Raw genomic sequence first — 26,778 nt, forward strand, 5'->3', positions numbered from 1 at the left:
CCATCTCAAATTCATTACTCTACATTAGAGTACTATTAATGAAAAGTTGTTGTGAAAACAGTTTATATTATCTTGTTTTAATAAATATCAGCAAAACTGACCTAGGAAGTCTGTATCTTCATTTAGTGTAAACAAATGACTTGGTAAGGTAAGCTCAGGCAAATACTAATAACCAGCAAAAATTTAAATGGAAAAGTAAGAAGGTACATAAAAAAACTTATTAAGCACCACTTCACCCACCACTTAGCAATTTTGTTTAGTATCTCATCTCTGTAATGCATTCTCTCTTAATAGTTATCCCGAGAAATGGATCTTTCATGGTTGCAGCCAAACTATTCATTTTTCTTGGGAAATTGCTTCCACATTATGTTTCCTTTAACTAACACAAGAAACTCTAGCAAGCCAGAAAATGTCAGAGTCATAATAATATTAAGTTTAAGCGAATTATCAAATTTAAAAATTCTCACTACTTGAATTCCTTTCTTATAAAACCTGACTTTCCTAATTTAAGATTTTTTTAAAGATTTTTTTTATAGTTCTAGTGCCAAATAGGATGCATGGCATACAGTAAGCTCTTAATAAATGTTTGATAATGGAAATAAATATCAAGGAATTTTCTCATCCTGTACAGGTAAACATCTGTTCTGGGCCAGTTCCCCACAGCTGTTCAAAGTCTGTTTCTTCATCCCTCTATACTAAAAATTTACTGAACATTCACTTCTAGGCAGGCATTAGGCAAGAGTTTCATAGAATGTAATTTCATCTGATCCTCACAACAAAGTCCTGTGGCAGACTTTTAAAATCTTATATTGACTCATCATTGAGGAAACTAAGTTTCAGAGTGGTTCTGTACCTTGCAAAAAGTCTGATTAAGAGTAGAAAAAAGATTTAAACCTAGATCTTACTGACTCCAAAATCATATATTATTCTGCTTTCCAACATATAGCGGGACTTACTAGAATCCTATGATTTGGGATATAGGCTGTTGAACTCTTAAGTGTCCAGTTAAAACCACTTGGATAGGGGGCGCCTAGGTGGCTCAGTCAGTTGAGCAGCTGCCTTCGGCTCAGGTCATGATGCCAGGGTCCTGGGATGGAGCCTCACATCAGGCTCCTTGCTCAGCGGGGAGCCTGCTTCTCCCCTACCTGCTTCTCCCCTGCCTGCCGGTCCCCCTCTTGTGCTTGCTCTCTGTCTCTCTCTTGTTCTCTCTCTTGTTCTCTCTGTGTCAAATAAATAAGTAAATAAATAATCTTAAAAAAAAAAAAAACACTTAGATAAAACCACTCTACTGATGGACTAGAGGTCCTAGTAATAGGTTTTTAAATTTAAACCTTTGCTCCACCTGGAATTTATATTTACTTAATGAGTGTGAAAGGATTTGAGCTTTATTTTTTCCCAAATGCATAGGTGGCTGTCCAATATGCTTTACTGAGTAATATGTCTCTTCTCCTCTAATCTGAAATACAACCTTTTTCATATACAAAATTTCCACACAAATCTCTATCTACCTTTGGATTCTCTACTCTGTTCCATTGATTTTGTCTTTCAAATCCTTCTAAAAATAAGCAGGCAGAAATCTAGAATTTTTATGTGAAATCACTCTACTTTTAGAGACAGGCTAATTAAAAATAAAACAAACACATTTTGTGGACCACAAATAACATGCTGCAAGCCATTTGTGTCACAGGTCGCAGAGTCTGCCTTAGACTTGTATGTTATCTTCCGCTGTCTTCCAATACTCACTGTGACAAGCTATCCATGATACAAGTCCTATTTTCATGATTATTACATTCTTTCTTGATTGCCTGGGTTTTTCCTCCAACATTTTATAATGAAAAACATTAAACATACACAAAAATTAAAAGAAATTTGCAGTGAACACTCACATACTAACCATCTATATTTTACTGTTAACATTTTATTTGCTTTATAACTTAACTATCCCTTCCCTTATGTAGCCATACCTATATTCATCTTATTTTTTATGCATTTTAAAATCAGTTACAGACATCTGTACACTTTCTCCTATATACTTCCACATGCATTGCATTAATTAGAACCCAGTATTTGTTCAGGTTTTTTCTTTTGAGGTAAAATTTACATAAAAGAAAATACACAAGTCTTATGTTTACCATTCTATGACTTTTGAGAAGTACATACTGTAAAAAAGAAATACATAACCTGTGAAAACGCCTGTGAAGATACAGAATAAAACTAACATCCCAAGAAGTGCCCCCTTCCCAGTTAATCCTTGGCCCCTTCTCTCACAGGGAACCACTGCTCAGATTTTTCCCATCACAGATAAGTTTTCCCTGTTCTAGAACTTTACATAAATGGAATTTCTATGTACTCTTTTCATTCAGCATAAAGTTTTTGAGATTCATGTCCAATGTAGTGTGTATCAGCAGTTTGTTCCTTTTTATTGTTGAGTAGTACTTCATTATAGGAATATACTACATGTTTGTTTATCCATCCTATTTTAGACACATAGACTGTTTCCAATCATTAGCTATTCTAACTGCTTTGGCTATGGGGCACCTGGGTGGCTCAGTCAGTTAAACGTCCGACTCTTGGTTTTGGCTCAGGTCATGATCTCATGGGTCGTGGGGTCAAGCCCTGTGTGAGTCTCCTGGTTCAGCAAGGAGTCTGCTTGAATATTCTCTCCCTGTGCCCCTCTCCCAGCTCACGAGCTCGTACTCTCTCTCACTCAAATAAATAAATCTTTAAATGCTTTGGATATTACAACTGTACTTTACTACTTGTTAGCTTAATATATCCCCCTCCCTAATATATCATCATCTAGTTGGGAGAGATGAGAAAACTGCAACCAGAGTAACTCATTTATTTTTTTCTCCTGATCAATTTCAAAAGAACAATATACCTGGCTTCACATAAATGATCTATTATTAAAATGTTATGCAGTGTTGGTAATGTTCTGTGTTCTATGCTAGTTATATTACACTGGTATATACAGTGTGAATATCCACCAAGTAGTGACTAGTGATCTGTGCATTTTCAGTAGGTATATTAGGCTTAAATAAAGTTTGTTGAAAGAGCTATGTGAACATTTTCCAAGTGGCTTATAAGAGACACTTAATACTTTAGTTTCTGCTATAACCCTTAGCCATTTGTCTGCTCTATCAGTGTTTAGCAATGTATTAAACCCTAATCCTAGGAACTTCTCTTTAAAAGCAGATGCCAAATGACACAAACAAATGGAAACATATTCCATGCTCATGGATTGTAAAAACCAATACTGTTAAAATGTCCATACTACCCAAAGCAATCTATAGATTTAATGCAATCCCTATCAAAACACTAACAGCATTTTTCACAAAACTAGAGCAAATACTCCTAAAATTTGCATGGAACCACAGATGACCCAAATAGCCAAAACAATCTGGAAAAAAGAACTAAACTGGAGGTATCACCATCCCAGATTTCAAGATATACTACAAATCACTAGTAATCAAAACAGTATGGTACTGGCACAGAAATAAACACACAGATCAATAGAACAGAACAGAAAGCTCAGAAATAATCCCATGATTATGTGGTTAATTAATCTTCGACAAAGGAGGCAAGAATATGCAATAGGAAAAAATCTCTTCAACAAATGGTGTTGGGAAAACTGAACAACTACATGCAAATGAGTGAAACTGGACCACTTTCTTATACCATACACAAAAGTAAACTCAAAATGGATTAAGGACCTAAATGTGAGACCTGAAACCATAAAAATCCTAGAAGAGAGCACAGACAGTAGTGTCTCTGACACTGGCCATGACAACACCTTTCTAGATATGTCTCCTGAGGCAAGGGAAACAAAAACAAAAATAAACAATTGGGACTACATAAAAAAAAAAAGCTTCTGCACAGCAAAAGAAACAACAAAACTAAAAGACAACCTACTAAATGGGAGAAGAGATTTGCAAATGATATACCCAATAAAGGGTCAGTATCCAAAATACATAAAGAATTTATACAACTTAACACCAAAAAACCCAAATAATCCAATTTAAAAATGGGCAGAGGACTTGAATAGACATTTTTCTAAAGAAGACATATAGATGGCCAACAGACACACGAAAAGATGTTCAACATCACTCATCATCAAGGAAATGCAAATCAAAACTACAATGAGATATCACCTCACACCTGTCAGAATGGCTAATGTCAAAAACACAAGAAACAAGAAGTATTGGTGAGGATGTGGAGAAAAAGGAACTCATGTGCACTGTTGGTGAGAATGCAAACTGGTGCAGCCACTGTGGAAAATAGTATGGAGGTGCCTCAAAAAATTAAAAATAGAACTATCCTATGATCCAGTAATTCCACTACTGGATATTTACCCAAAGAAAATGAAAACACTAATTCAAAAAGATAGATGCACCCCTATGTTTATTGCAACATTATTAATAGCCAAATTATGGAAGCAGCCCAAATGTCCACTGTTAGATGAATGGATAAAGAAGATGTAGTATATATATGTGTGTGTGTGTGTGTATATATATATATAGAGAGAGAGAGAGAGAGGAATATTAGTCATAAAAATAATGAAATCTTCCCATTTGTAACTACACGGATAGAACTAGACAGTATAAATCTAAGTGAAATCAGTCAGAGAAAGACAAATACCATGATTTCACTCATGTGGAATTTAAGGAACAAAACAAATACAAAGAATAAAAGAGACAAACAAAAAAAACAGACTCAAATATAGAGAACAAACTGTGAGAGGGGAGGTAGGTGAGGGATGGGTGAAACAGGTGAAGGGGATTAAGAGTACACATCATGATGAGCACTGAGTAATGTACAGAATTGGTGAATCACTATATGGTAAATCTGAAACTAATATAACACTGTATGTTAAATATTCTGGAATTAAAATTAGAAATTAAAAAACAGGGGCTCCTGGGTGGCTCAGTCAGTTAAATGTCCCAGGGTTCTGGGATCGAGCCCCACACCGGGCTCCCTGCTCAGTGGTGAGTCTGCTTGTCCCTCTCTCTCCCTCTGCCCCTCCCCCTGCTTGTGATGCACTCTCTCTCTCAAATAAATTTTAAAAATCTTTAAAAAAATTTTAAAATAATAAATAAATAAATAAATAAATGTAACTGCCCAATCCCTTTAGTAATCCAAATAATTAACCCCTGAATTTACTGATTTGGTAAGTTGAGGTTTCTATACATTATTCTTTCCCCTTGTAAATAAAGTAGACCTGTCCTTTGCTAACTTCAGTCTTAATGCTTTCAAAATACACCCTAAACTGACCTTAGTTTAAATGAGACTTCGAGAACTGTTTTTATTATATGGACAAAAACCATCAATCCTGATTTTTTCCTATTTATTTTCCTATCCTATTTATATCAGAGCAGGTAGTAGCTGTATGATTCTTTAAACCTTTTTCTGCATGGAGCAGCACACTGTATGACAGCCTAAAACTAAAATAAATTTTATATGAATTTAACCTGTTACTGAAAAGTACCATCCCAAAGCTTATATTAGAACTATCAAGATTCACAGTATCTGAAACAAGTTAATATTTTATGTCATTTCAGATTCACTATGGGAAACACTTTTATTCCAAAAGCCATAAAAGGAGATAACAGAACATAGGTATTCTTTTTTCTGCCTAGAGTGCCTCACTGTTTCCAACCACATGTTCTTGGGACTGCCACTTGTAATACCCCACCTCCTAGCCAACACGGTGGGCACATAAGGAAGCCAAGCCTTGCTCTCCTCAAAATATTCAGGTTAGATCAGCAGGAAAATGGATAGTCACTATAACCATGCTCAGCTGCAGGAAGGTATTAGTCTGATACATTCCTCACAGTGTGAAATAAGCGACCCTGTAGGAGAATAAAGCAGACATAATAGGAAATGCAGAGCAAAGGAGAAAGCTCTGCAGTGTTCATACTCTTTGTTCTAGTAATTCCCGAGTCCCTGCTACATCTCTGTCCTCTATATTTGTTATATAAGAGCATAAATTTCCCCTTATGCTATACCTTGTTTAAATTGGATGTCTGTGCCTTGCACCAAGAGAGGTCCCTAGTACAAAGATACACCTAATGTAAAAAGATCTACAAATGCTAAAATGGAATGCATGATCCCTACAGAGTAGAATGATAGTGGCATGACCAGGATCGAATCATGCATATGACACTGAATGTACCATATTTCACTGAGAAAATGCCAAGATTAGAAGTTTTCTTGGATATCAAGTATAGTATCTCCATGTGCATTAACATAAACAAAGGTACAGCCTGTCATTTCCACACTTTGTTTCTCAAAATTTACCTAGTTTAAGCATGTAATCCTGAAATTATAGCAGTAAATGACCTCCAAAGGTCATCTAAATCCATGATACCAGCAATTCTTTTACAACAGAAAAAGATAACATGTAAAAACTGAATTAATTTTCTTATGTAGCACAAGAGCTATTCACAGGATAAGGAATGTCTTTCAATTTAAATGACTAATCTGAATGCAGACTCAGGCCAACAATAATTGAAAATGATGTGAGAAGAATTTTGACACTGCAGTAACACAGACAATGTTTAAAGCATAAAAGAACAGTTAAATTCAGGAATTATGGCTCAGTTCATAAACTGATATTCCAAAAGACTACACTATCAGACCGTAATAGTAAACCTATTTTATAATAAATTTTATCCCTACTTGGATTTGTACCTAAACCCTTCTTAGATTGGCATTTGGTCCAGAACACTTTCTTAAACGAAATTTTACAAACATATAGAGCAAAGAAGGTTAAAGCATTTACAAATGATTAATCTTGAAATCACCTGTGCAAAAATGACATTACTACCTTACTTGTAAAGCATTAATAGTTACTAAGAGTTTATTAAAATAACAGCATTTAGCATCTTCTTCAGCTTGATTCTGCTTGCTATCCTTTTATCTAGAATGACTAGGCAAAATATGAACTACTCATAAGTTAGTTTTGTTTCACATACTTGGTATTTACATTCTAGAGGTAATCGTAATATCCATCAACTAAAGATGTACTCAGACCCTTCTTACTATTTATGGCACATTAGCCTCTTTCACAATTATTATTATCACCAAAGGAGTGGGAATCTTAAAGTTTAAAATGGTAAGAGGGGAGCCTGGGTGGCTCAGTCGGTTAAGAGGCTGCCTTCGGCTCAGGTCATGATGCCCAGGTCCTGGGATCGAGCCCCACGTCTGGCTCCCTGCTCAGTGGAGAGCCTGTTTCTCCCTCTCTCTGCTGACGCTCTGCCTACTTGTGCTTTCTCTGTGTCAAATAAATAAATAAAATCTTAAAAAAAAAAAAAAAAGATAAGAAGTGAGAATAAGTAAGAAATGAAGATTTACCGGGGACTGAGCTTGACAGTATGATAAGATGATTCTGTAATTCAAACCAATAGAGAACTGACTAAAACAAAAGATTAGAGGCTATGACTACAAACAACAGTACAAAAATGTTCTTTTCATAATAAAAAGACTTTGAGAAAAATGAGATTATATTCCAGTGTGCCAATCACACTATATAATAGTTATTTTTAAATTACCACTGATTAAGATTGAAATTTTCTTACTGTAGCCACCTTATACATGTCTGGGGAAAAAAAATCGAAGTAAATCTGCAAGTTTATAGAGGGAAATATAAATTAGGTGTGGAATCAGGGAACTGGACACCATTTAGAGAAAAATCATTCATTCAACTAACATTTACTGAATATGGCCTATATGTCAGACCATGTACTTGGCAGAAAGGATTCAACAAGGGACGGATCAGGCAAAAACTCCTGGCCTCATTATGCTTACATTCTTTTTTTTTTTTTAAAGATTTTATTTATTTATTTAATACACAGGGAGAGAGAGAGAAAGAGAGAGACAGCGTGAGAGGGAACACAAGCAGGGGGAGTGGGAGAGGAAGAAGCAGGCTTCCGGCTGAGCAGGGAGCCCAATGTGGGGCTCGATCGAAGGAGCCTGGGATCATGACCTGAGCTGAAGGCAATCGCTTAATCAACTGAGCCACCCAGGCGCCCCATGATGCTTACATTCTAATGGCTATTAAAAACAGCCATTAGTAAGTATATCATTAAAAAAAAAAAAAAAAACTAAGGCCAAAAGCAATGCAGTGCCATGCCATTTCCCAAGGATATAGCTATTTAGCAGAAACTCAGGCTACAGTTCACAACACCTGGGCCTATTCCAGAGATTCTTTGATATATGATAGAGTCAATGGGAGAGGAAAAAAACTTTAATGAAAAACCCAAATAATAAAGAAAATCTATGTTAATGTCTACTTACTGGATTATAGAACTGTCAAACAAAACGGAAGGAATTTAATCGAAACACAGACTGCACCAAATTTTAGAAAATACTTATGCTAAAGGCACTCTGCATTAGACTCTAAAGATGCACTTAATGAGCTAATAGATACTTTATCTTCTCTAATATCTGAAATTCCCGGAATACTTTTATTCAGAGGCCTATTTAATACGAACTAGTGGTTACAGTTCATATCCTAGCACAAAAAACTCTCAACATAATACCACCATCTCAATTGGTATTTTTTGCCTGACTCCAAAGAAAGGCTACCGATGACATTAGCTAACAGGCTTAACTACATTATTATCTCCAGGAGGTAAAGGAAAATGGCCAAGGTGCTTCGGAGTTTGCACACAAAGGCAAGGTTAAGGTAATATGCTTCCAATATTCTGCTTGTCACAAGGAATTTAACACTAGCTAGCCATCTATTTTGTAAGTTTCTAACCTATTAAGAAGTTTGAAATAATTAGTAGAGTAGTTTTATGTTAAAAATGAATGTCAGACTTCAAAGTTGAAAATAAATGGTAAGGGGTGCCTGGGTGGCTCAGTCGTTAAGCGTCTGCCTTCGGCTCAGGTCATGATCCCAGAGTCCTGGGATCGAGCCCCGCATCAGGCTCCCTGCTAGGCGGGGAGTCTGCTTCTCCCTCTCCCACTCCCTCTGCTTGTGTTCCCTCTCTTGCTGTGTCTCTCTCTGTCAAATAAATAAAATCTTAAAAAAAAAAAAAGAAAACAAATGGTAAAAGAGAAAGTTTGATAGATTTGAAAATTCATTCCTTTCCACTATGATTATGAAAAAATTCTTTCAACTCTATGAATGCCTGCTGTCATTTTTGGGTCATAATCATAATGATTTCTTCACTTTATTAAAAACAACTGGGGGGCGCCTGGGTGGCTCAGTTGGTTAAGCGACTGCCTTCGGCTCAGGTCATGATCCTGGAGTCCCGGGATCGAGTCCCGCATCGGGCTCCCTGCTCGGCGGGGAGCCTGCTTCTCCCTCTGACCCTCCCCCCTCTCATGTGCTCTCTCTCTCTCTCATTCTCTCTGTCTCAAATAAATAAATAAAATCTTTAAAAAAAAAAAAAAAACAACTGGGAAGATAAAAATTAAGAAAAGGACTAGATACTTACACCACTGGAAAGGAACTGAGCATACTTTACATGAGGTGAATCAATATCCTTCCTAGAGATGATCAGCGTTATTAACCATTCTGTAGAATAAAGACAGAAAAATTCAGAAATACTTGTTAATCAAATACTGAATAAAAATTTTATATAACTTAAAGATATTAACAGTCAACATCAGGTAACCATGTTTTTAAAATTATTTTGTACTTTTAAGATGAAATCTTCGTTTGATGCAAAATTTAAAAAATAAAAAAATATTATTAATAGCTTTCACAGTTATTTACTTGGAAAAAGTAATAAAAATCATACTCCTGAAATTTAATGTTATCAGACACCACCAAGAGAAACAGATATAAATGTGCGATGGAATGTATATATTACTGTGACATTTGAGAACACTGTTTGATAGTAATATCAGTGCATTTATGCAGCACCCTATAAGCAAAAAACCCACCACAACATGACTACAGCTAAAGGTCTTAACTGTGGGGTAAATTCTGGGGTCTAGTTCCAAGTATATTAGTACTTATTTTACTGCTACCCAAATCTTGAGTGACTTAATTTCTCTAAGTCTCAATTTCTGCATCTATAAAACAGGGATGATCAATAACTACCTCAAAGAGCTACAAGAAGTTAAAACATTTTTTTAAAATGGCAATGAAAGCACTTCACAAACTATCAAGTAGCAGGGGCTATTATTAACAATTTAAAAAGGAGATTAGTATCCATGTTATTTTAGATTACTGAACACAGTGGAAGTTAATAATAGAGTGAGTCTAGTACTTCTATCTTCTGATTAGCATTCTACTGCTTTATTCACCATTCAGACCCTGTGACCCCTTTCAATTCAGACATAGATTTTAACAAAAAATGAAATCTACTATTCACGGCTTAGGAGCTAAAGATCATGTATTACTGACTGAACTTATTAGCAGTTTCAAACCACAATCTATAGAAGCAACAGTTTCCATTAACTCAAAGTTAAGATTATAAGTTATACGAAAGTTAAAAATGTTGATGTCAAAACTCTCACATTAAAATACACACTCAGCACTGAATTATATTAAGCAAGGCCGAAGTGTCTAACAGTGACTAATGATATATGCGAAATGTACAGGGTAAAGTTAGAAACCTTTCACATTTGCATATCCTAAGTTGTAGCTTTAATGAAGTTCCTGTTGTAGTTAATTTTCTTGCTGACTTAAGAAATACCTGTCCTAAAAAAAAGTAGATATAAAGTACAAAGAAAATCTACTAAAAGTGTTGCTGATTGCAAAAATATCCAAACTAAGCCAAAAAACTGATCACTGGTCAATATACATTTTTCATTCTTGCTCAAATTCAGTTAAAATATATTAAAGATCTACTTGTCCTGACAGAGGCACAAAGTCATAATAAGAGTAAGGTATGGTCCCAGTAGTGTAGGAGCATATTAAACTGTAGAAGAAGGTCAAATAAAAATTACACACACACACACACACACACACCTCTATAATAAAATGCATAATGTGATAAGACTAAAAATACAAGGTTTATGAGAGTAACAATTTAGAGATTAATTTAGGCTACAGAGAACTGGGAAGACTTCCTAGAGTGAGAGCTCAGCTGTTATCTGAAGATCAGAATAAGACTTCCACCAAACCTAGGTGTGAAGGCAGGTGAGAATCAGTGGAAGAAGATTCCAGGGAGAAGGAACAGTTAAAGGAGATGATGAGCTAGGCTTAAGGATTAAGTAGACCTCTGTGGCTGGCCTTTTACATATATGCATGAGAAATACATAGGCTAGAAAGGGAAGACTTCCACAGTCTGTGGAAGGCTGCTAAATGTCTCACAGCAATCCTGACCTTTATTCTGCAAATATGAGGACTATGGTACAACTAAATCAGACAATCTAGGAAGTAAATTACCAAAGACCCTCATTTCACAGGTGAGGAAACTGAGATTAAGTCACTGGTACAGACTTGGTGTACTGCAAATCACTGAGTTTATGTTATTTATATTATGGGTATAAATGGGCTTAAAATATTCAATAGAACTAAAATATTCTAAGGACAGAAGAGTAAGCAAGTAAAGTGGTGCTATGAGTTCTCTATTCTCAGACTCAATGTCACAAAGCCCTCCCTGCATAGGAGACAGATTTTTAAAAAATTGTTTTAAAAACAAGTTTAATAAATATTAAAATTTATTTAAATGAGTTTAAATAAATATTACAATCACAGCCATTAGAAAGGCCATTATCAGGGGTGCCTGAGTGGCTCAGTCAGTTAAGTGTCTCTTGGTTTCAGGTCAGGTCATGATCACATGATCATGAGATCATGAGATCTTGAGAGAGAATGAGCCCTGCATCAGACTCTTTCTTCCTCTTCCTCTTCCTCTGTCCCCCCAACCCCGCACGTACGTGTTCTCTCTCAAATAAATAAACCTTAAAAAAAGGGGGGGTCATTATCGAAAAAACAGAAAATAACAAGTATTGGCAAAGATGTGGAGAAAATGAAACCTTCCTGGTGTTGCTGGTGAGAATGTAAAATAGTGCAGCCATTATGGAAAACAGTATGGAGGTTTCTCAAAAATTAAAAATAGAACTACCTTATGATCCAGTAATTCTACTACTGGGTATTTAGCAAAGAAAATAAAAACACTAAATCAAAAATATATATGCACCCCTATGTTTATTGCAGCATTATTTATAACAGCCAAAATATGAAAGCAACTTAAGTGTCCACTGATAGATGAATGGATAAAGATGTGCCATATATACATATATAAATGCAATATTACTCAGCCATAAAAAAAAATGGAATCTGAGATATCAAGATGGACCCAGAGGGTCAGATATAAGTCAGATTGAGAAAGACAAATACCATATAATTTCACTCATATATGGAATCTAAAAAATAAGACAAATGAAACAAGGAAACAAAAAGCAGAATCAGACCTATAAATAGAGAAAAATACACTGATGGTTACCAGAGGGAAGGGAGGTGGGGGGAGATGAGCAAAATGGGTAAAGGAAAAAGTGGAAGATACAGGCTTCCATGTTATGTCATGGGAATAAAAGGTACAGCATGTGGGATACAGTCAGTGATATCGCAAAAACATTGTGTGGTGACAGATGGTAGATACACTTGTGGTGAGCACAGCATAACATTTAGAGTTGTTGAATCACTATATTGGACTCCTGAAACTAATGTAACATTGTGTGTCAACTATACTCAAAAAAAATTCAAAAAAGAAAAAAAATCTGAACTTAAAAAAAAGAAAAAGAGGTTTTTAGGGATAAAAGTTCATGCATGCTGGATCACATCAAGCACCCAGCTCTAAAAAGCAAGTAACCTATAAAAGTTCATCAGCTCCTCATTGGACCCTTCAGCTTTTGTACTTTAAAAAGAGAGGGCTCCTGGGTAGTTCAGTTGGGTAAGTGTCTGACTCTTGATTTCGGCTCAGGTTGTGATCTCAGGGTCATGAAATCAAGCCCCCCACCTCTCAGGCTCTGTGCTCAGTGGGGAATCTGCTGGAGATTCTCTCCCTCACCTACTACCGCTGTCCCCCCCTTGCGTGCACGCTCTTTCTCTCTAAAATAAAGCAATCTTTATTTATTTTTTTTTTAAGATTTTATTTATTTATTTGACAGAGAGAGACACAGCGAGAGAGGGAACACAAGCAGGGGGAGTGGGAGAGGGAGAAGCAGGCTCCCTGCAGAGCAGGGAGCCCGATGCAGAGCTCGATCCCAGGACCCTGGGATCATGACCTGAGCTGAAGGCAGTCGCTTAACCAACTGAGCCACCCAGGCGCCCAATAAAGCAATCTTTAAAAAATAATTTAAAAAATAGAGTTAAAGAACATTCACAGATGACAGTGATGAAAGAATCCTGTGCCAACAAAGCTTACATTTTGATACATGAAAAAAACTGCAAATATGCAAAAATTCAGAGAGTGTATTTTCTCAGGCACCCCAATTAAGAAAAATAATTGAGGAAAGGTTCTAACTAAGAAAAAATAAACCAGAAAAAGAGATGTGGTAACAGGGAAGATGAAGAAAAAGAGTAATATTGTAATCAATGAAACTTTCAGTTTATATTATATAATACACATTTAAATAATAACCAAATGTCTAGGAATGTATAACTTATATGATAAAGACTCTTGAAACAAAGACTATATCATATAAACATTTTAATAAATTTCTAAACTATTCAAAGTAAAAGAGTTGTAGACAGGTGAGATGAAGGTAGGCAGAAGTAAAAATACTTCCAAGATCTCATGAGGAAGAACAGGATAAGGGGAAAAAGAAAGAGAGGCAGAAAATAAAAGTATTCTAAAGGTCTCATCTTTTCAAGGTCAAGAAGCCACCAGGGCAAGCAATGAGCATCTTTTGAGGGAAAAGAGTTTTTGTTTTCAGGTAACTGCAAAGAAGCATGTATCAGTCAAGGTATAATTTTAAGGTCAAAAGTACTTAGCAGGATAAAGAAAAATATTATACAATTATAAAATACATAACTTATGACTAAAATGTAAGAGTTAAAAAACTGTATATACCAAACATAGGTAATAAAGTAAAACTTATTAGGACTTTAATAAATTTATTTATTTATTTATTTTAAAGATTTTATTTATTTATTTGAGAGAGAGAGAATGAGAGAGAGCACATGAGAGGGGGGAGGGTGAGAGGGAGAAGCAGGCTCCCTGCCGAGCAGGGAGCCTGATGCGGGACTCGATCCAGGGACTCCAGGATCATGACCTGAGCTGAAGGCAGCCGCTTAACCAACTGAGCCACCCAGGCACCCAATAAATTTATTTTTAAAAATACAAATATACAGAGTAATTTCAGTATACCTTTTAGAATGGACAAATACAGTTGGAAAGAAGAAAAAACAAATTTAATTATATTATCAATAAATATGATTTTTAAAAGATACCTTGTAACCCTCTAACAAAAAAGATATTTTTTCCTATGTTCATTACCATAACTGATCATAAACATGGTCATAATGAAAGTTTTAACTAATTTCAGAGATAGATAACTCAAAAATTCAGAAAATATTTACAATTTCTTTCCTTAAAAACGATGAGATGACAAAAAATAGAATAAAAATAATTAAAACCCATGCGATCCAGCAAAATTTATATTTGCAAGTAAATTTATGGCTTTAACAATTTTAATTTTTCTAAAAGGCAAGGGAGAAAAACACTGTAAAAAAGAAATGAAAAAAGAAACAATATATCAAAATAAGCTAAGAAGAAGAAACTAAGAGATATTTAAAATCAACATAAAGTAAAAAAGTTATAGAGAACATAAATAAATCTAAAAGGTATCTCTTTGAATGATGATGAAATAATCAGTCTAATGAGTGGGTAAAACAAAGGGGGGGAACAAGAGAGATTGAAAACTCACAAGGTTCAGAATAAAAGAGAAATAAAAACATAAGCATAGGAGATAATTAAGAAAACAAGACAAAACTGAAAAAAAAAAAAAAAGTCCACTGATTTAATTTCATGGCATTCATTTGAAAACCTAGAAGAGAAGATGATTTCCCAGTAAAATAGAAAATATCAAAATTAGGGTGCCTGGGTGGCTCAGTTGGTTAAGCGGCTGCCTTCAGCTCAGGTCATGATCCTGGAGTCCCAGGATCGAGTCCCGCATCGGGCTCCCTGCTCAGCGGGGAGTCTGCCTCTCCCTCTGACCCTCCCCTGTCTCATGCTCTCTATCTCATTCTCTCTCTCTCAAATAATTAATAAAAAAAAAATCTTAAAAAAAAAAAGAAAATATCAAAATTAACCCAAGAGCAACGAATTCTTGAGTAGAATTAAACACCATAAATTAAAGGTAATTAAAAACCTACTATAGAAAAAGATATCCAGATAGCTGGATTCTCTGCAGATTCTTAATCTTTAAAAAAAACATAAATCTAATAATATTAAGCCATAGAAAAATACAAAAAATTTTCCAAGTCATTTATGAGGTCAAAACAACTCAATACCAAATCTAATAAAGGTACTAGCACATAAAATATACCCATAAAGCAATTTCACTTAAAAGTATAATTCTAAATTTTAAAAAATCAATGTAGACAACAAAGTCCAGCCACATGTCAAAAATTATATATATTACTATAATTATTGCAGAAATATGAGAGTGGTTCCTTTTTAATCAACAATCTAATAAATCAACAAATTAAGCAGAAAAAATCATATCATTATATCAATAGATGCTGAAAAGGCATTTGAGAAAATTCAGCAACCATTTTTAACAAAAGCTCTATGGAAAAAATAGAAAAAAAATAAGCATTTTTGAAAAAAGAACAGTAGCAAGTACCATTATGAAGCAAAACACTATAACCATTTCAAATAAAATTAAGGTCGCATGAACACAATAAATATGTACATACAATGTACATATGTGTGTGTTTATGTATATATCTATACTAAGAACTTGCTTCTGTATGGAAATTTGATGATCTGTGGAAGAGAACCAGCAACAGTGGTTACTTTGAGTACAAGGTAGAAACTGAAAAGATTAGGGAAAGGGTGGGAAGGAGACTGTTTACAGGAAACTTTTTTATTATTTTAACCATATGAATGTTATTACAGGGATTAGAATAGGAAGCCCAGGGGCACCTGGGTGGCTCAGCCGGTTAAACGTCTGCCTTCGACTCAGGTCATAATCCCAGAGTTCTGGGATCAAGCCCCACATCAGCCTCCCTGCTCAGTGGAGAGCCTGCTTCTCCCTCTGCCCCTCAGTCTGCTCGTGCTCTCTCTCTCTCTCTCTCTCAATAAATAAAATCTTAAAAAAAAAAAACAGGAAGCCCACTAATTCAACACTGACTTGAAGATTATAGCAACTAATTAAGACATGAAAATGAATTAACTGACTTAAATATCAGAATGAAAGAGAAAAATATCTTTTTGCTAATGACCTGATGGAATGCCTACAAAATGCAGGCAATTCTAGGGGCACCTGGGTGGCTCGGTCGGTTAAACGTCTGCCTTCGCCTCAGGTCATGATCCCAGGGTCCTCGGATCAAGCCACGCATTGGGCTCCCTGCTGGGTGTGAAACCTGCTTCTCCCTCTCCCACTCCCCCTGCTTGTGTTCCCTCTCTCGCTGTCTCTCTCTGTCAAATAAACAAATAAAATCTTTTTAAAAAAAAAAATGCAGGCAATTCTAGGAAAAGAAAACTGAAATTAATAAAAATAATCAAAAAGAGGTACGATATAATACAGTTAAAATTAATAAAAAAATTTAGTTTAGAGAGAAACACCTACAAAAATGGGAAAAATATTTCATTCACAGTACTTTGCCCCAGTATTTATAAATGACTGCATTGAGAAATAACCCCAAAAGATTTATTCTCTAATTTAAAAATAGGATCTTAAAGTTATAAAGCAGGAAGTCCAAGAACCATCCAGAAAAAGGAGAAAACCAAAAGTGGACTTCACTGTGCTCGCTTTGGCAGCACATATACTACAAAGTGGACTTCACTGATCATGTTTCAGAATACATTCAAAAGACAAAGGGGAACCTTCTTACACTGTTGGTGGGAATGCAAGTTGGTACAGCCACTTCGGGAAACAGTATGGAGGTTCCTCAAAAAGTTAAAAATAGAGCTACCCTATGACCCAGCACTACTGGGTATGTACCGCAAAGATACAGTTGCAGTGAAAAGAAGGGGCACAAGCACCCCAATGCTCATAGCAGCAATGTCCACGATAGTCAAACTGTGGAAGGAGCTGAGATGCCCTTCAACAGACGAATGGATAAAGAAGATGTGGTCCATATATACAATGGAATATTACTCAGCCATCAGAAAGGATGAATACCCAGCATTTGCATCGACATGGATGGAACTGGAGGGGATTATGCTAAATGAAATAAGTCAAGCAGAGAAAGCCAATTATATGGTTTCACTCATATGTGGAACCTAAGAAATAGCATGGAGGACATTAGAAGAAGGAAGGGAAAAATGAAGGGAGGGAATTGGAGGGGGAGACGAACCAGGAGAGACTATGGACTCTGGGAAACAGACTGAGGGTTTCAGAGGGGAAGGGAGTGGGGGGATGGGTTGGCCCAGTGATGGGTATTAAGGAGGGCACATATTGCAATGAGCACTTGGGTGTTATATGCAAACAATGAATCATGGAATACCCTACATCAAAAACTAATGAAGTACTGTATGGTGACTAAAATAACATGATAAAAAATTTAAAAAAAAAGACACCTAATCAAATCAATACAGCATTGGCTTAAGAATAGATACAGATGAGAGGAACAGAATAAAGAACTTAAACACAGATTCCAGCACATATGAAAAACATGTACAAATCAGAAGTTAAATTCTATTTCTGCAGGAAAGGAGAACTTATTTTTTAAATTGATCACCACAAAACTGGTTATCATCTAGCAAAAAAATAAAAAGATCTTTATCTTACATTATTTATTAAAAAATAAATAAACTCCAGGTAGTATAAAGAAGGACAAATGAAAAAAATAAATCACAGCAATACATTCTACAACATAATTTATAAGATGACAAGTATTCTAAACAATCTTAACAAAGAGCAGAAACATGAAAAGATAGATATAAAAGTTTAAAGTTTCCTAGACATAAAAAATGAAAAAAGCATAAACAAACTAAGCAATTAAACCGGAAAAAATATTTGGCATATAGAGAGAGAGCAGACCCAAGTTGTCAAGTTCATAAAAAATACTCAAACTTACTAAAAGCGAAGTAACAATTATGTGGTTTAACAATGAGATATCATTTTAGCAAAATTTAAAAGACGGATAGTATCTCCTCAAAATAGTACTGTCCTATTTCATTATCTAAATGAGTTATGACATCCTTTTGGAAGGAATCTGGCACCATGTATAAAATTTAAAGTACTTATACCTTTAACCTAGTAGTCCAGTTCCTGGGAATCTACCATATAGAAATAAAAGTAATCATATGTAATATGTATAAAGACGTTTACTGTCACTTATTTTCTAATTCCTTGTCTTTATAAACAGAGTTTTTCAATCAATACGGGAATGGCTGAATACATTACAATTTGATCTATTAACACAATGCAATCATTAAAAAAGAATAAATTAGTTTTATTAGGTACCTTGGTGGTGGATTTGCACATTGTACTTGTTGAGTAAAAAAAAGTAAAATGCAATCAAATGAGTATAATATGATCAGGTTTAAAAAAAAAAAACTACAACCCAAAACCCCCTTTGTATGTGTATGTCTTAGGTCAGTGGTAGAGCTATATGCATACATACACACATATGTAAGTACATGAGCACAGAGAGAAAAACAGATGGTCATCAGGTAATGGAGTTGGGGTTAAGGATGGATATGTGTATTTGGAATATGGTCAGGAAGGATAAATGCATCTATAGATACATATACATTTATGCAATAAAATTATAAAAATTCCTAATATCAGAAATGGACTCAATTATCAAATGATGAGTTTAGAGTTGTCAAAATCCTACACAAAGTCAGGCTGAACAAAGAAGAAGCCTACTGTACTATATACTATATACTATTATATTATAAAAATATAATCCAGAAAATCCATTAGGAATAAGAACCTTTAGATGCTGTATAATCCACAGGTACCTTACTACCTGTAAGGCGGCTTTTTTTTAACCCCACTTTTTCTTTTTAACATAAAAAATGGTAAAGGAAAAGGTGAAATTTTTTGTCTTTTTTTTTTTTAAAGAAAAGATGAATTTCAAAAGACCTATAGTCTGCCTCCCACCCCAAACTCCTTTTTCTCTTCCACCCAAACACCATTCAGTTTCTTCATACATCTTTGTACAAAGGTGAATATAACTTTATGATAAATTCCCAGCAGAGAAGCTGTTTGACAAAGAGTATATACATTTTAAGTTATGATAGGTTGTGTCAAATTGCCTCCCAAAGAGGAAATAATTTATACTCCCACCTTCAGGAAATGCTTAATTGTGACTCCAGTATATCAGTGGTGATTTACAACTGAATTTATGCTGTGCAGTTCAGAATGTATGTTTCACTCAATAATAGTAAACACAGGAAGGACAGAATATTTAAATCAAGGAAGAAAGAAATAAACAAGAAGTATAAGGCTTTAGGAAGAAAGGGAAGCATAAGAGAGGGTGAAGAGTTAGCTTAGCTATAGCACAGGCAGTGTGAGCAAGCCATCAAAAGGAGAGGGGACAGTAGACATTGCAAACATCAATTAGTCACCCCTTATGCCCAGATTTGGATATCAAAAAAGAATTCTCAGAATTTTAAAACAAAGATTACAGAGCTCCTTTTACTGCCCATTCAGCACCACACACAGAACCCAGTGTTACCATTTAAACTGTCTATTTAAAATAAAGTAAAAATGTTTTAAAATACAGAGGTACACAGCTTCATGATCCTGTTAAGTTAGATGCTATTAGTATTTTCAAATGAGAGACTGTGAATTCATAGAATTTATAGAAGTGAACCCTCTTCCTGACTAGATACCCAGTGAAACATACACACACACACACACACAAATATATATAAATAAACATAAGGGGCGCCTGGGTGGTGCAGTTAATCATCCAACTCTTGGTTTCAGCTCAGCTCGTGATCTAAGGGTCATGGAACTGAGAGCCCCGTGTGAGGTTCCATGCTCAGCACAGAGTCTGCTTGATATTCTCTTTCCCTCTCCCTCTGCCCCTCCTGTTCATGTTCTCTCTCTCTCTCTAAAATAAATAAATAAATCTTTTTAAAAAGAGATCAATAAACATAATACATGAAGGTAAAAAAGGTCCTAAAAAACTCCACTAGAAAAAATAAAGTGAACATCCCTTCCCCTTAGCTCTCAGTCCTTTTGTCCAAAGATAAATACTAAGTTTCCTGTGAATCCATATAAAGATAAAAATTAAGAAATGAATATACATAGACCTGCATATAGCTACCATACAATTTCTTTCCCTAATGGTGGTTTTAAAGAACTTTTTATTATGAAAATTTGCAAATATGTACAAGGGCAGTTAGAGTAATAAACGCTTAAGTGCCTATCACCCAGCTGGAATAATGAAGGGAGGGGAGTTGTTAATTATTTTCAAGCAAATTCCAGACATCTTAATCATTTTAACATGTAATTCTTAGTAAGCCTGAATATCTGGTTTCCAAATACAGAGTAGATTAGAGAAATTTAGAAAGTGGTGGGAGTGTATAAAAAGCTTTACCACAGAAAAAAATGACAGCTCCCTGAAAAGAACAAAATACATGAAAACAACTATTTAATTACACACACATACATATAACACTAACTTATCAAAAAGTTAAAGTCATGTTTAGGGGTCTATTGTTTAAACACAAAAGGCAGGAAAGTATGTGATACACTTGTTTTTAAAAGTTGAAATAGTTAAAAGTTTACATTTTAGGAAGTTAATCAGAAGTTGTTTCATTTATGTCAAACACTTTCCCCTGGACAATGCTAGATAAATGAGGCCTTGCCACATTTAGCTGTGATTTGAGAGGTACATGCAGAGTTCTGCAGTGAAGAATGCTTGGTGATGTGAGGAAAACAGAACCACAGATAGTACGAATTTTTAAAAACTCATCTAGATGAGAATATTAATTTCTCAAATAATGCCTCCAGGTAGTTTAAAACTGTAAATAATGGGGCGCCTGGGTGGCTCTGTAGTTAAGCATCTGCCTTCGGCTCAGGTCATGATCCCAGGGTCCTGAGATCGAGCCCCACATCAGGCTTCCTGTCAGCGGGAAGCCTGCTTCTCCCTCTCCCACGCCCCCTGCTTGTGTTCCCTCTCTCTCTGTGTCTCTCTCTGTCAAATAAATAAATAAAATCTTAAAAATAAATAAATAAATAAAACTGTAAATAACAACTACTACCACTATTTAATGTACACTTCCCTGGGCCAGACACTCACTGGATAAGTGCTTTACACATACAAACTCATTTAATCTCACAATCCCCTGAGGTAGGGAATTAACACAAGACACTACTTGCCCATGTCAATCAGCTAATGGACTTTCCTTTTCTTATTAGAACTGTAACTATATAAGTACTTACATCAGGCTTCACCTTTCTGCAAATATAAGTTTAGGGATACAGTTTTTTATCATTTTTCAGGGGCAATATTTAATTGTGATAGCTACTATGCAACAAGTTAAGCAACAGATACACCACTAAAAAAATCTTATATTTACATCAGGTTTTACTCCTTATGATTCGTGATTAAAGGATACCGCATATCATGGAGATTTTTATTCCAAAAGAATTATTACATATACTACTTGTCAAATTTTTAAAGACCTATAGACTCATGTAGCTTTTCCTACATCTCCAGTGACAGGGAAATTTAATGGGAGAGTTTTGCTGATAAAGATCTTCCTTTTATAGATTCTAAACGGTTTCTTATAACTTCAACACACTTGTCTGGCTGAATCAATACAGTCTAAATTTCTTCTTTTCTCTTCCACAAGGCAGCTTTTAAAATTATCTGCATAATCTTGCGAAGAGTCTCCATGCTAAATATTCCCAGTCCTGATTCCAGTTTGACACAGTTTCTTCATTTGTCATGATCCTGTCTTCTCTTAAAAAGCGGCTCCCCAAATTCAACACAATACTTCTATAAAGAGCCTAATCAGAGCAGAATACAGGGAACTATTAGTTTTCTTGTCCTAGACCTAAAATTATATTACTTTCTCCTTCTACCAACTCAATTTTGTGTGTACTAAATTTGCAGACAAGTTTTTTGCACATTCATTCAAGAGGCAGTGATTAAACATCTATGATGTTAACTGAACCAGGCCTCTTTTTTATCCCAGACTTCCCTTCCCTAAACTCAGCTTTTTTAAAAAAGGAAAACAGTTTCACTTTTGCTTTCTTTTTCTTCTAAGCAAATATTAATCTTCAGCATATCACATATTTACATTGTCTATTATCTGTGTCACTATTGTCCATTATCTGATCCTGCTCCTAAAGTAGTATCTGGAACATAACAGGCACTACAATATTTGTTGAACTAATTCATGAATAGATAGAAGAGGGTTGAACATTCCTATTTTTTATGGCTTCTAGAAAGGAGTCTCTAGGTTACTATACTTCATTGTTGGATGATCTTGAAGCTTTATCAATAAATACAATTAATCAGAGGAGCCATATGACTGCCACATACCTTCTAGCATTTACTATGGTGGTCTAATAAAGTTGTTACAGGTTTTGGTGGTTTTTGATGTTACCTTCAAAATATTCCCTACTTTTTTCCATTCTAAAACAATGATATAACCTGAAAATAAAAATGTACATTTCTCTATTATTAACAGAAGGTCACTAAACTCTATTGAACTATGCTGTGAAATGTTAGGAAACACTTATCCTTAGGTCAGAGGCTGAGCCAACATCTTTGCCTTTATATGTGGCCTCAAATGTACTTGACTCCAACCATGACCACCTTTATACCTGTCGGTTTAGACATCACTTTCTTGTGGCTTTTATATCTGAAGGACTTGTAGTTTCAGATTTTTAAAATTTATTTAAGTTTAAAATACATGAAGTGGCTACTGTTTATATCATACTATTTTGCATTCCCTACTATGGAAGTCTCAGGGTGCTTGACTCTCACAGAGTTGTTACCGTTAAGTTATACCATGACCCTACTTCATTCTTACTGAATTGCAGTACAAATATATTGTAGCAGACAGCATTTCCTCTCCACATCGGTTTAAAACAGTTGTTCCCAAACTGTGCTGTGCATCAGAATTAAATGCACAGAACCCCTAGCCAACTCTGGACCTACCGAATCCAAATAATTGGATGTAGGGATCCATGAACACTTTTTTTTTTTCTTAAAGATTTAATTTATTTAGAGAGGGAGAGAGTGTGTGCAAGCGGGGGGAAAGGGCAGAGGGAGAGAGAGAGAGAGAGAATCTCAAGCAGACTCCATGCTGAGCGTGGAGCCTGATGCAGGGATCGATCCCACAACTCTGAGATCATGACTTGAGCCAAAACCGAGAGTCAGATACTGAACAGACTGAGCCACCCAGGCACCTTTCCATGAACACTTTTAAACAGCTCCTGAGGTAATACTACTTGGAAATTACTGGTTTAGAGAACAAGAAAGAACTCTAATATGGCAATGCCATATCTGGTGTATAAAATGTAATGTCTAGGCATGAAGACAATTTTGAGAATAATGTTAGCCAAAATGTTTCCTATTATTTCCCATACCAATCAATACTCTAAGCTGAAAACTTAAACTTAAATCGCTATTCATTACGGAAGGTAACTTTGATAGAATTCTACTTCACTACAACAGGAAAATTTAATTTGAAGGTAGAGCCTATCATCATTATAAATTAATTTTTAAAGTCTGTGTTACTATCATTCAAAAATAGAACTATCCCCTTGATTAACATACACAAAAAGATTCCTATTGACATACATCTAGAATATTTTGATGTTAAAATATAACAGTTTACTCACAGAACCAATCCACATGCCTTGATCCATGGCTCAAGCATTCATACAGCTTTGAAGCCTCTATTTTCTTTTGCAGGCAGAGTACATAATATACTGATAAACAACTTCCAGAGCAAAAACTTGTGGTTCTGCATTTCTGACAGATCCAGTATTTTCTTCCTGTTTTGCATTTCTCCTATCCCAGCAGTTTCCCAGAGTTTAATAAATGAAATAATTATACAATTGGAGTAAGAGATTTCATTAAGATATACTAAGGTAAATCATAAAATCTTAGATTAAGCTAGAATAGATGTTAACAGTGTTTTCCAATCACCTTGTTTACAGATGAAAAAAAAAGAATCGATAATAGGAGCCAGAAACCCTGACTCCCAGGTTAGTGTTCACGCTAGTTTACCAATAAATAAAAGCAAAAATTCCACTTAGTCATCCAGAAACACAGGGTCTCTATAAATGCATGTCATTGGAAGGTTTTGTTGAGTTCAGAATTGTTATAAATATGCAAACAGAAGCTGTCCATAGTTGGCCCCCGGCAAATATTTCTTGGAGAGGGATTAATATAGTTTAACATATTTTGAGAAACAGTATCATAACAAAAAATATGAGATAATTGTTTGGTATCCAATTTCCCTATAGGCACTTCTTTTTATGCCTCAATCCTGTAGCACCTTGTATTCACTCATTTATGTTTTCAACAAATATTTACTGAGCATCTAACTACATGTGAGAAATTACACTGGGAAATACAGCAATGAACAAAACAAAATCCTTGTTCACATAAAGCTTACCTTCTTGTAGTGAAAGGCAAAAAAAAAATTTTTTTTAAAGGTCAAATATACAGTATTTAGATCATGGTAGGTACAACAAAGAAGAATACAGCTGAGAAAGCATTCAGGGATTGTGGGTGGTGGCGTTACAACTTTAAATAGGGTACTCAGAGAAAGCCTCAGTGATAAAGCTAAATCAGAGTAAAGACTTGAATGATGTTAGGAAGCAAGCCATGTAAATAAAGGGGAGAAAATATTCAAGATTAAGACCTTGAGGCAGAAACTGTCCATCATGTTTAAAGAATACCACTGAGGATGGTGTGGCTAGAGTTGCGTGAACAATAGAACATGAAATCAAAGAAGTGGGAGCTACTGGGAAGGCCAGATCAAAGAGGAACCTATGGTTGAATATTTCTATTAAAAATGCTAAGTATTATCTTGGTTAGATAGAAATTAAATCAATAGCTTTACTAGGGATGACCCAATTTAATAGGAAACTTATGAATTGGTAATGGTAGAATTTCTGATAATATCAACAACAAGTTAATAGAAATGCTATTTTGGGGCATTCCCAGCATCCATTACATTGACTTCAGAAAGCATCATCAACAACTCATATGACTAGCTTTGAGGCAACCTCTTGTCCATTTATTAGGGGGTGAGTGCTAAAAGGAGGATACAAAGGTAGAGGATGAGGGAATTCATATGCTCTCCCTTGCAAGAGAAGCAGAGAAGTGTTTTACCTTCAACATCTCAGGAGGATATGCTAATACATAATTTAAACTAAGGAGGTGGCCAATCAAATAATGTTTTACGACTGAAGTTGAAATGAAACAAATTCCAGGGAGCCAACTTATTATGCTCTATCCCCAAACTTATAACACTGTAAGAATCCCAAGGACAGCTGCACTTTCTTTTATTCCATGCATTCCTCACAGTCTACTACAGTTATTTTAGAGCCTCACATTTTGTACTGCCCAACTGAACAGGCATAAAAAGCATCTTAAGTCATGAGAAAAGGCTCTCTACCTGAGTCAGGGAGCCCACAGCTTTCTCATGCTCATCTTTAAAATCCTGGGGGTGCAGATACCATCATATTTTCTCTCTTTCTTTTGTTCCTTTATGTTCCCCATGACCTGGCCATTCCTAGCAAAATCACAAATTCTACTCCAGAATCATAATGGCTTATCTCAATTTTACTTGCTATAATATAATCTTCATGTATTTCAGATTCCTTATTCTGAATTATTTTCTTCAGATATCTACTGACAAACTCATGAGTTCTCAAACTATAATGATAAAGTGTAATGCACCATACAATATATAGTATTAATATTTTAAATTATTTACTGTATGCTACCAAATACTACTAGCTCTCAAAAAGCACTTTCTGTACTATGGATTTATATCTAATTACAAGTGGCAAGACTTGTTCAATCTTTGGAATAATTTCCAGACTCAAATCAGTTTTAAATTCTTTCGTATTATGTTTTCGTATTATGCTAACCAGCATAAAAAAAATGTGCTAAATCTGTATCCCATGATCTTTACTACTTTTTTATATGAATTAATGTATAACTAAAAGGAAAGATTTAAAAATACCTATCAAGCACATTCATATTAAAGACAATCTCTACAAAGGACAAAGAATGATTCAGTCTTAAAATTCTGATTTATACTTTATGCCATATCCCCAAATACTAAGCGTTAATAATTTCAATATATATTTGATAGGTTGTCATTTTAAATTGGAATTTATAGCTTGAAAAATCCACTCTTTATACAGTGGACTAAAACAAAACACAAGTATATGCTAAACCAATGGTTTAATTACCCTCAACAGGTTCTTTTATCTGTGACCTTCTCTATCTTACTTAAAACCTTCTCTTCTGCTATATTAATGCCATGGTTTCCAACTGTGCTCCCTACCTCCATTCTTTTCCTTGTGACACATCGTTAACAAAATAATCTTCTAAAATTCAAAACTGGGAGTATAATGGAATAATACAAAGAATAAGAGACTTGGAGCAAGATGGTTTCGTGTTTGAAATCTCAGCTTCTACCACTTGTTAGCAGTTTGATCTTGTACAAATGTCTTAATCTCACTAAGCGCTGGTTT

General features: G+C 35.1%; 1 protein-coding gene across 12 annotated transcripts in view; it reads right to left on the bottom strand.

Moving 5' to 3' along the window:
* HMBOX1 (homeobox containing 1) overlaps positions 1-26,778 on the bottom strand; it is a 213,612-nt gene that overhangs the window by 114,321 nt on the left and 72,513 nt on the right. For 11 of the 12 annotated variants that reach the window (XM_045880089.2, XM_045880094.2, XM_045880091.2 and 8 more), the window contains one exon: positions 9,444-9,523. In XM_045880089.2, coding sequence (XP_045736045.1) covers positions 9,444-9,466 — 23 coding nt within the window. In that variant the 5' untranslated portion in view covers positions 9,467-9,523. Of the gene's footprint in view, positions 1-1,743; positions 2,977-9,443; positions 9,524-26,778 lie in introns of those variants that run through there. The other variant, XM_064585335.1, reaches the window with a different exon arrangement.

This window comes from Mirounga angustirostris, unplaced genomic scaffold (assembly GCF_029215605.1).
Source record: "Mirounga angustirostris isolate CCGP_5_RB_7025 unplaced genomic scaffold, mMirAng1.0.hap1 SCAF_2, whole genome shotgun sequence".
Taxonomy (NCBI): Eukaryota; Metazoa; Chordata; class Mammalia; order Carnivora; family Phocidae; genus Mirounga; species Mirounga angustirostris.